The sequence below is a fragment of the Leucopleurus acutus genome (genome assembly GCF_964270905.1).
Source record: "Leucopleurus acutus genome assembly, chromosome: 2".
In the NCBI taxonomy this organism is placed as follows: domain Eukaryota; kingdom Metazoa; phylum Chordata; class Mammalia; order Artiodactyla; family Delphinidae; genus Leucopleurus; species Leucopleurus acutus.
The window spans coordinates 89,966,614-89,979,066 of NC_139143.1; the positions used below are offsets into that span (position 1 = coordinate 89,966,614).

At 32.8% G+C, this 12,453-nt stretch overlaps 1 protein-coding gene across 1 annotated transcript in view; it reads right to left on the reverse strand.

The window, feature by feature from the left end:
* Positions 1-12,453, reverse strand: part of MAN1A2 (mannosidase alpha class 1A member 2) — a 164,119-nt gene that overhangs the window by 36,020 nt on the left and 115,646 nt on the right. Inside the window, exons 9-11 of the mRNA XM_082834021.1 lie at positions 9,909-10,024; positions 5,857-6,076; positions 207-379 (exon numbers count right to left, since the gene is read on the reverse strand). Coding sequence (XP_082690147.1) covers positions 207-379; positions 5,857-6,076; positions 9,909-10,024 — 509 coding nt within the window. The remainder of the gene's footprint in view (positions 1-206; positions 380-5,856; positions 6,077-9,908; positions 10,025-12,453) is intronic.

A 12,453-nucleotide genomic window follows, 5' to 3' on the forward strand; every position in this document is an offset into this window, starting at 1 on the left:
AGGAGGAAAATAGTTCTAACAGAAAACTAAACTGGATTTTAAGGTTTACTTCTACTGCTTAAGAAACTAACAGTTTTTCCATCAAAAACAAAATGAAAGTAGCCCTATAGTTACTGAACATGAGGTAACACGGATGAGGATACATGGCACTACAGGAGGCTTAATTGAACACTCTTGCACATTAAATGAAATATCGGCTTATTTACCAGTGCTGCTTCCCAGCCCCACTCCCTATATCTTGGATCGTGAGTGAATCGCCACAGGTACCAATAGGTTTCAATTACTTCTGGACGTAGGATGTAATACTTTTCAGCCTGCCGAACTGCCACAGCCTCTACTGCACCATCAAACTTGAATGATTCAGGACCTAGCTTTAATGCTGTAACATGACAAAAGAAATAAATGAACAGAATAAACCATTTGTGTTTGTTTGCCAGAGTTTTTTCCTCCCCCTGAAAGAATGCAGCATGAAGTAAAGTTGTTTTGTTGTTTGTCTTATTTTTATTGTTGCTGTTTTGCAAAATCAGTGATTTTAAAAGATCCGCATTTGATTTTCTTATAAATATTCCTATTATTCTAACGTGAAATATTTCTCGTAAATAATGTACATCAACATACTGCTATATCTAACTAAACTGACAAAAGTCTAGTAATCCTTTGGAAACAAATGCCAAGCTAGACATAAACACATTACATATTCTGTTTTGGTCCAAAATCAAATGAGACAGGTAACCGTATTGTGCACAATGATTTTTTTAAAAGTCAAGACAATTTAAAAGTCCTTTTAATATAACACATACATATAAGAAAACATTTTAGAGCTCAGATTTTGAATTAGATTTAGTTAGTCCCTAACCTTTTAAAGCATACCACAGTAAGAAACAATACATTTTTAAAACTTAACCCAGTTTTAAAAATCATCTCTCTTTGCCTATAGCTTCTGTATATACAGCTAGGAAGAGGTTCAAAACGCCAACCACTAAGAATTTCATCAGTAAATTGCCTATTTATCAGTTTGAATAAACACCTGAAACTAACACAATATTGTATATCAACTATAGTTAAATAAAAATAAAAAATTTTTTAAAACATGGCCATAACACATATATTTCAACATTACATAATACTCCTTAAATGATATGACTTCCATTCAGGCTGGAATACAGCACTGCGTGAAAGGCTTTTTAAGAACCTCTTTCTAATCACACCCAGCACCCTAAACCTGGCAATATAAAACCATCCTCCACTGGGGTGCTGGAGTCACACACAATTACCACTCTCAGCTGCCATCTTTCTTTCTTTTTACTAGTTTGTACCAGTGGCAAACAGTTTCAAATTCTCTTGCCTCTTTCAAGAAATGCTGGACACTTTTATATTTTCTCAGAAAAGGGAGAGTAAGAACTATACCATAAACAAAATCATGCCATAGTTGTTGGCATGACATGTGTTGCAGCAGCCAAATTTTAGCATTACAAGGGTGATGCCATAAACTCCAAATAATCACAATTCAAAGGAGGTGAAAATAAAGCATTTCGTACCACTCCCCAACCCCAAGAAAAAACACAAAACCAGAAACACTATAGTGATGGTAGATAGCTCTATTAAAAGCAAGGCGTGTGATCCAGAAGAGTTAATACTCACAGTTTGTTTACTGCTAAGTCTTGGAGAACTAAAGCAGAACTTAAGCAGGGGTTTTTAACCTGAGGATCATGAACTCTACAGTAGGCTTTGGAAGAGGGAGATTAATGTGTGCCAAAGAAGCCTCTGAAATTACATGCTAAACTTTATGTGTGCTCATACAGCTCTGACCACCTCCTCAATGGGATTTGAGGTTAGGACTAACTAAGAAATTATCAATGTTTTGTAAGAAAACTTCTACTCAGCTTATTGACAAGGTTTGGCATACAATCAAATATTATTTGTCATTTAATAAATGTTTTAAAAATAATAAAAGTCAAACATCATAAGCACTGAGATGATGGTAATCCAATAAATAGTAAGATAAGTCATTTTGTCTGGATTTCTTGTTTTTCTTTTCTCAAAGACTATGAGTGTTAATTGATCATACAGAGTTTTCAAATGATACTCTTAAGGCTAACTTTAAATTAGATAATAACTTCTGTAATTATAATGATATTATCACCTGAATTGAAGTAGAAATTGGCTGCATGGAACTAATATTTTAGACTTCTTACTAAAAATTTTATTTCACTGGTCAGTCATTCGTAACTTCACAAATAAAACACACCAGAAAGATAACATATTTGTTCTGTGAGGAGCTGGTGAGTAAAAAACATACAAGCCACATCCATTGGTATGCGGTATGTAACATATACATACCACATACCATTGGTATGTGATATGTAATATATTACATACCACATCCATTATTTTTGTCAAATCATTGCTTTCATGTTTCTGAGGGCATTATTTCTTAGGTGCTCTTTTGTCTATGCAATGCTATAAAAAAATAATTTCATAACATTCTACCTTGCACTTAATTTCTACTCCCTGTCTTAAATTTCCCACTTATATTTGATATATCATTTCTAAAAGGAAAATAACTAATCCAACAAGTAATAATTGAGTCAAAATCATAAATAATTTAGTGTCTAGGTAAAAAGAACTCTAGAGGATGCAAAAATCATATAATGTAGGTAAAGGAAAGAGACATGCACAAAGAAAACAATTGAAGTAAAATATCAAATGTGCTAAAAGTCAGTTGTGAGAAAATAAAAGATAATTTTAAAGAAGGTACAGATTAGTCCGTAAAGTCATGGGAAAAAAAATATTCATGAGTCCTCCAAGACAGGCAGAATCTGTAGAGATGGAAAAATAAGTACACTTAAGTCAACAAAAGAAATTCAACAAAAGCTAAAAAGCATGAGGAATATCTGGGACAGGCAATCTGAATACAGTTTGAATGGGCTAATAGTAAGGGAAGAACTTAAACTATTTTCCTGTATCCTTCCCTCCTATTAACTTCTCTTAAGGAAAAAATAGTTGTAGAAACTCTTAAAATATGTCCATTACTCCATGTTCAATGGATGTTTTGTCCATTGGACATGTTATATGTATCCAAAGAGATTAAATTTCCCCCCAAAATGCGATAGCACATAGTCTAAGAAAGGTGTTATCCAATTTCAATATGAAATAAATTAAGTTATATAATAGTCATTATTTTAATGATGTTCAGCAATTCTTTTTTTAATCTAGAAACCCAGATCAAGAAGGTACTATATTTTGGAAGTCTAAGATCTGGTTTGGCACTAATTTTGCATTTTACCTCAGAATAAACTAAAACAATGTATCAAACTAGCTTCCCATGTAGACATAATAATGTTTAACTACCAGTAAGTTACTGCTCAGTCTCATGAAAAGATTCAGCAACACTTCCTACAAACCCAGCTAAGTATTAAGCAGCAGGCCATGTTTATCAGTAAGTGGAATATATGAAGAATACCAGATTTTGAAATAATGTTAATTATAATTCCAACAAACTGAAGTAAAATCCCAAGGCAGTAATTATTGTATGAATTTAGCCCAAATAACTGCTAAGAAGTGAATATATTTTTAAACAAGGTTGCCAAAAATTATAGCTTAGCTATAAGAAAATACAGCAGAAGATGTAATGGTAGGAAGTAAGCAAAACTAGAATTGTACTTCTTAATTAAAGGATCTAAGGTGAGATTAAAGATAAGTAAAAACAGTGAAAGATGTGAAAATATAGGATACAAATCAAATAGTAATCTTTTGGGGCATACAATGGCAAAGAGGGTCACAGGTTCATTGACTGGCAATGTGAAAATGATGTCAGAACAAGCATGACGGCAACAACCAGAGACTGCATTTAAAAATTTTTCATTTGTACTCAAAACATTCTGAGGAAGACAGCGTAGGTATTATTACCCCAACTTTTTGCAGATGGAGCAATTGAGGCTTTAGGAAGGCTAAATGATTTGCCTAAAGCTCATAGATAATAAACAGTGAAAAAGGGGTTTTTTGCATCCTAGTTCACATGTTCTTTTCATAATATCAGTGTTTCATATCAGTATGAAATGTGAAAGTCAGAAATATAGGGCATCCTTTCGTAACTCTGGTATTCTATGAATTTCTCAAAGGCAGGGAAGATATCTTGTTCACACTTCAACCTGTAAGAATCCAGCATTAACGCCTGGCACATAATATGTGCTCCATGTTTAATGGAGTGAATGATTAATATAATAACCATAATATACCATATTTTAATACATCTGTTGCATGAAATGCTACTATTTTAGATCTAGTATTTGATTTGTGGTCAAAAGCTGCATAACAACAAGTCTTATTATCATGGGTCCTAGTACAAACACTTAATATCCACTCTGGTTCTCAATGTTTTACTAATTTCAGCTTTAAGTATATATTTGATATTCTATACCGACATCATGACAATATATTTTAACTTCTATTTGTAACTCAGATAACAGACTTTAGATGTATTATATACTAACTTAAACCACCACAAAATAACATCTGCTTCAATGTCCCTTTGACTTAGTTATATTTTGTCATGAAATGGAATCCTTGATTTGGTTACTGAGAGAGCTGAAGGGTCAATTTCACCACAAATTCAATTCTTTATTATATAAAAATAACTTGACAGATTTATGAACTAGGATAAATTTTAAGCCAACCATATTTGTTTCATGGTACCTGATGATAAATTAACCCTAAAACATAAATTCAATTATTTAACTAAAACAACAATTCAACTTCTGAAATCACAATCAGAAATTCCTAGTTTTTAGTTTTTCAGGGAACTCATTTTCCATTATTTCATATAGAAACATACATTTTTGGGATTTCCCTGGTGGAGCAGTGGTTAAGAATCCGCCTGCCAATGCAGGAGACACAGGTTCAAGCTCTGGTCCGGGAAGATCCCATATGCCGCGGAGCAACTAAGCCCAAGCGCAGCAACGAAGACCCAACGCAGCCAAAAATAAACAAATAAAATAACAATAATAATAATAATTTTTTAAAAATACATTTTTAAAGCCAGAGAAAAATTTGGAAGACCTAGTCCAGTGTTTCTCAACCCTATTCTCCAGGCTTTTATTTAAACCTAATTGCCTTCTCCTTCCATGAAATATTATTAACAAATATATACTGTTTATCTATCTATGACTGTGTGTGTGTGTGTGTGTGTGTGTGTGTGTGTGTGTGTGTGTGTGTGTATGCTTTATATTTAAAGATATTTTTTGCCCCCAGGAACCAATTTTTGTCACCTGTAAAACTGAGAATCGTCTCATTTTTTTTTAGGTAAGGACACTGAAGCCCAGAAATATCACATACTTGCCTAAAGCAACATAACAGGTTCTTTTTAAAGGCACAAACAACTTAAAATTATTGGTGAACTGACCAAGAGACAAACTACTAGTTATCTACATACCAATTATACATATAACATACAGTTATATACATACTCAATATAACTAATATCTTTATTGGCAAGGCGTGTAACCTAAATCAACTCTGTATTCTTTTAAGCAACTGATTTTACATAAATGGATGAAATGGATTCTTCTATATTAAAATAAACAACGTTAGCCCATACATCCCTAAAAGCCCTACCTATTGTCTTTAACAACTTCTTCAAAATCTTTATTAACAAAAACAGAATTCAGAATAATAATTTAGAAAGATGCAGGAACATTATTTTCAGAATTAAAATTCATGTTTTTAAGAAAATTTACTGTGTTAGAATAAATTATTTTGAAGTAAAAACTGCCTATTTATTTCCCTTCTAATTCCTGGACATATTTTTATCTTAGAAATTATTTTAGACTAAGTAATTAGCATTATTAATATTCTTACCAGTTCTGTCATATGACTCATGACATGTACGTGCAATTTCCGCTCCTAGCTCTAAATAATGTCCAGCTCGATCCATTCTAGAACCATCTGCTCCTAGCACAAACATTCCCCCAGCAAAGCAGGCCAAATGCCCCATCTTCTTTTCCAAGTGCCCGTTCTTCCATTCTCCAATAAAGGTAAGACCTCCCCGAGACTTCCTAATAAGATGTTTTTCTATAGCCTATAAGAAAGAGTAGATATTCAAAATTTTAGAGGAAAAGTGTTAGTATTCAAACTTACTACATCCTTCTCACACAAAACCTTGGTAATATGAAATTCTACAAAGCTGTAACTTTCCCAAACTGGAAGACTTAATTTACAATAATTAAGTTTGGGAGTGAGCAATCAAGTTACACATCATCTTGAACAAATACCCAAATCACAAGTATAATGAGACAAGGTGGGAGACAGGAGACTGGCCTCAAGATTACCTTTCAACACAACACTACCCATATTACAGGTTTTTTCTTCTTGCTCTAAATGAAATTCATAATAATCAGTGAATTGAGGTCAGGATGACAAGTTAAAACCCAGAGGCTCTACCGGTTTATTTTCTATTTCAAACAACAAAAAATGAATAGGAAGAAAACACCCAAGTTAATCAGAAAAATGTGATTTTGATAATCAGTTAAAATGGTTTCTTTTTCATGTAACTATACATGTTGTCAAAGTGTTTTAAAAAGGCATATTAGGTGAGATACATTATATGTTATAAAACTTAGAAAAACAGTTGAAAGTTCAAACTTAACTCCTTAGTCCCTTACTTCACAGACTTAGGCATTTGTTTTGGATGCTGTGCCAGGGTTAAGAGAGACCATGGGACAATGTCAATTTTACTTCTTCTGAAATGTCAACTTGCCTTAAAGCAGTGGGAATGGAAAGATAAATATTTTACATTAAACCTGAATATAACACGAAGTAGAGTCCAACAATCACATTTCATTTTAAAAATGAAAAAGTTTAAGAACTTTGGACCATGTTCTTAGACTGCTGAGAGGGGCTAAAGAATAATTCTCTACCTTTAGAGGTACTTCTTTGTAAAAGTATAAGGAATTGCATTAATTCAGTTCTCTTTGGTAGAAATTATTATACATAATTAAATACTATACTTTTCTGACAATAAAAAGTAATAAGACTCAACTCACATTTTTATTGTGGGCTGTTTTCTGACAAGCTCAATAACAATCAGCTTTTGAAAAATTTATTCTATGTTCTTTATCACAATAATGTTTGTTCTACAGAAACACAAGGACTATGCCTTATTCATCATCTCACACTCCACAAACCCTGTAAGTGTAGTATGCATTCAACAATTGTTCAATTAATAAGTCATTTTATAAATAAATGGTACTCTTTGATAATTGTATTTGACCTGTTAGAGGAAGAAGGGGTAGCTGATAAGTAAAATAATAAGGGACTACCTTTGGATTACAAATGTTTATTGTTGTTTTATTTTAACCATAGTACTATGAAGCACAAATGAAAACATTAGTTTTTTGAGTAAAGGGACAATGTTTTTCATCTTTGTGGACCTCCCTACTTCTAACATGTGGGTAAACTTTTTACCAACAATTCACTTACAGACCCCTGAAATTTCTTGTATGGCTCCCTTCTCTCAGTAAAATTAAGACAAATGTCTAAGAGTTCAACTTATGTAAAAATTTTTGAATGGCAGTTAAGAGTAATATTATTGCTCTTCTATTAAAAATTGTTAAACAAATCTTCATAAATAGTAGCATTAATTTCTTGCTCCAAAGGGACCTTTAAAAAGGTATAATTTTTCTTCATTATTTTAAATAAAGACTAAATATAAACTTGATCAGAATATAAAACCCATAACTACATAATTTTTAAAAAGAAAGGTAAGATGTAGGAACCAGGAATATGGGTAGCCATAAGTGTAGAGGAAGGTAAGATGAGGATGGAATAATTTAAATATATTAGTTCAGAAAGACAAATTTAAAAAATGACTTATCTCAAACTAGAATGGATCTTAAAATTCATAATCATTCCTATCTCTTCTGTGCATACCACACGTCATTTATTTTACAATTTGTATATACTCTGTCTCCTAACAGAATTAACAGTCATCGAAGATAATTAACATTGCAAAAACTGCATACATGTCTCAAAATGAAAGTTAGCCAACTGGTTATTTAAACACACTTAGTAGGTGCTCATTTTAGACTTAAGAACTAATAAAAACAGGACACAGAATACAAATATAGAAAGATTTTTAGGACACATATATAGCAGATGATTCATGGAAAATAATTTTAATTTATGAGATTAACTTTCAAAACAGGTATCATGCTTTTCAAAGTATATATGATTTAAAAAGCAATGACAGTACAGATGAACCAGTTTGCAAGGCAGAAATCGAGACACAGATGTAGAGAACAAACGTATGGACACCAAGGGGGGAAAGTGGCAGGGGAGTGGGAGTGGGATGAATTGGGAGATTGGGATTGATATATATACACTAATATGTATAAAATAGATAATAAGAAAAAATAAATTTTTTAAAAAGCAATGACAAATATCATGTTCTTTTTCCTTTAGGAAACATTATGCAAAACAAGAGAAAATGGTTTTAGATTCAAAATATTACAAGCAGCGAACTATGAAGAAAAAATGATTATGTGGTATATGACATGTCACACTTTCTCAAAAATAAAAATAGTAAATACAGTCATTCATTTATCAAATACTTACTGAATACCTATTGTTTCAGGTCATACTAGACAATAATAAACAAATTAGTCTGTCTTAAAGGAACCCACAGACTAGTGGGAATGACTAAGGGTGGCTGTTTTCAACATTGCAATTCTAAAATTATTACATTCTTCCTAGATAATGACTTTTCTTGCATCATAAAAATTTCTAGGTTTAAAGTTTAATAACAGAATAAAATTCTACAACTTTTCAAAATACAGGTCTTCATAAAGAATTTTAGAAGTCACATACTAAAGTGGAGATTCCTGATTACCCATCAATTTAGTTCAATTTCTTAGTCAACACACTCCTTCAAGAAACATTTATTGAATGCCTACAATGGGCGAAGCACTATAATGCCACATATTAGTTCAACTCCTGTGCATTTTTATAAACAACTATAGAGATTAGTTCCTCAAAAAGTAAGGATATAAATGGGTAATAAGATCCTTGGTTTAACTTAAATACAAAACAACTGTAACTTTGAGTATGGATGATTGACTAGAGTCAGAAATGGTGTTACATACAAAATACACAATTTTTAAAAGTGATTAAATTATTACAGGGATAGGGGTTTATACTAGATCAGAAAGCAAATAATTTACAAAGTAATTAAATCACTTTTCTATTTCATAGTTTCCACTTGGAGGTATCACATATAAGTGTTTCCAAAAATGAAACTTGTTCCAATTTTAAACTTTTACACTGTGATACAGGGTTACATAAATATAAAACAATACAGAATAGTGGTTAAGAGCATAGGCTTTGGATCTAGACTCGAGTTCCAGGCTCCATCACTAACTAAGCTATGCGACCTTCAGCAAGTTACTTAACCTCTCTGCACCTTAAGGTCCTCATGTACAAAATGGTAGAGAAGATTAAATGATTTCACATATGTAAAAGGGGTCAGAACAGGGGTCAGAACAGTTCCTGGCATGTAAAAAGTACTATAAAAGTGTTTTGTCCTTATTATTTACCCATAAGGCTCTCAACATGTAGGTTTAATGGGTCATTTCAAAAAAGGAATGTTTATGGAAAAGTATGTGAAGTTAGCTTTTCCAGTCTCTGTAGAAAATAGCTACAAGTAATTAAGATAAATTTTCATACATAAATATGTTACACCAAATTCCTCAACAATTTCTTTAAAGTGCCACAATAAAGAAAAACTTAATATATGACTATTAAAATACTAACAAACTCTAAGGAATGTATATAATATGTACAGATGCTCATCAATTTCTATCAAATACATCATATATTCGATATGTTAATTAGGTAAAGGTTCTGATAATAATTACCTCAATAGCATCATCATACATTTTTCTGGCCTCATGATCTGTTTTATCTGACATCAACCATGCTTTTAGTAAGTACTCATAAAAACTGTCTCCTAGCCCGCCAACTGATGTATGATCTGCAACAAAAGAGAAAAGAGAAGGATGGAGGTGGAAGAAAGAGAAGACAGAGGATAAAAAATAATGTTTTTTAATTACAATGACTATATTAAGACCAATAATTTAAACATTATAGTGACAGCCGTATTTCCAACATACTTCAAATTTAGTCCAGTAGGAGTTTGCCATAATCACTCTCCTCAAATATGTATCCAATTTTCTAGGATATCTTTTTGTCCTGGATGTGGTATTTCACATATTTAGTAGTCTTTTTCACGTATTGGTGATTATGTGGAAGAACACTATTGATGGGAATGTAAAATGGTACATCCACTTTGGAAAACAACTTGGCAGTTTCTTAAAAAGATAAATATACACACCTACCATACGATACAAACATCCCGTTCTTGGATATTTACTCCTGAGAAAGAAGAACACATGTCCACTCGAAGGCTTGTGTGTGAATGTTCAAAGCACTTTATTTGTAACAGCCCCAAAGTGAAAATAACCCAGATGTCCATCAACAGGTGAATGGATAAACAAATTGTGGTATTCCACAAAGTGGAATTGTACTCGGAACTACGGATATACACAACATGGATGAATCTCAAAATAATACTGCTGAGTGAAAGAAGCCAGACAAAAATTAAAAGTACATATAAAGGATTGCATTTATATAAAGTTGTAGAGAATACAAACCTATCTGTAATGATAGAAAGCAGATCAGTGGTTGCTCGAGGAAGGAGTGAGAAAGGGAGTGAGGAAAATATCATAAAGGGGTATGAGGAAATCTTTTGGGGTGATATGTTAATTATTTTGATTGTGGTGATGGTTTTCATAAGTGTATACTTACTTTAAAGCTTATCAAATTGTATACTTTATTATGTACAGTTTATGTCAATTTTACCTTAATAAAACTGTTTTTACAAAAGCAAGTAAATAAAAAGGATATTTGGAATCAGCCCAAACCTATCAGTAACATCAACAAATCAAATTAAACTCATCTTTTAAAATAAACTGAGACTCTCACACAGGAATTTTTTTAAGTTTTATTTTATTAATCTATATAAATACTTTTTACTAAAGACACACCTAAACTAAAACTGCCCAGGAAATTGAAAATAAAGAAACAGTCAAAAGAGAGATGAGAATGGACAGGAGGTTTATACATAAGACTTAAGGAGAGTAAAGAATAAGAAAGTAAACTGATCAAAGTTAGAGTTGTGAGGGGTGATCCAGTTAGAATTGGAAATTATAAATTTATAGTGACTCTACCCTGTATTACTGATGATTTTCATCAGCAATCCTCAGCTGACTCTGTAGATGAATGCAAAAGGTACACGGCTACACTGATACAAGTATTGGGATTTGTAGGACAGGTAACACAGAAGACTAAACGTACTCGCGTATTCTCACACTATTTTGGATCCTATGCAGTCTAGGCTGGTTAGGAAAGGAAGCAACAGGTGATCCTCTTGTCCAACCATTCAGGATCCTCGCTCCACTGTTCACCTATTGCATGCAACCAGTAAAACATCGGCCCACCTGTCAGTCTACTCTACTATTATCCCCAAATTCACAATTTTCACCGCCAATGAGAACCTCAGCATTGCTTGTCAGCTTTTCTATGACCCCTTGATTAGTGCTCTTTCCCATTCCCTAAAGCAGATTTTTGAAATCTCTTCTTCAAAAGGCCTCTACAGCTCTACCTTCTTCCTTACTCTCAGCAGACAACCAAGCCTTCAAATTCACATAAAAAATACAGATCATTCACCCCAAAAATGTATCTTTCAACTTCCTATACCCCCATCTATCAATTTATCTATTCCCTTTGCCTGTTAAAGAGGAAGAAATGTTCCTTCTCTACTCTATGTACTCCATCTAGCTCTGGACACTAACCACTTCTGCTTCCTTTCCAGGAATCCCCCTCTTGGTTTATCAACTTCTACCCTTCAACTGAAACTACCTCTTATTATTAACATCTTAAAACAATCTAATTTTTCTTGACTCTGCCACACTCTTTTGGTTTGATATCTATCAGGTGTTTACTGAAAGAATGGAGAAAGAGAAATCATGGATGATGTCTAGATTTCTTGCTGGGGCAAATGAGTGAACAGTGGTGCTCTTCACTGAAACTGGGAATACTAGAGGGGGAAATGGCTTAAAGTGGAAGGAGTGTAAATCTTGGGCATGCTGAATTTGAGGGACTGGCTGGATAGCTAAATGGATATAACAAACATGTGGAAATCCAGAGAGAGATAAGTTGGGGGTATAACTTTGGGAGTTATAAAATTGGGATTTATAAAAGTGTGTTTGAGCCATAATGGAGTTTACTCAGAGAGAATGTATGAAATGATCAAAGGACACAAAGGGTACTTAGGAGCATGGTCTCAAACATATATTTGGTCTCAACTTTGGTCTCAAACATATATTTCTCGATATGTCGTAG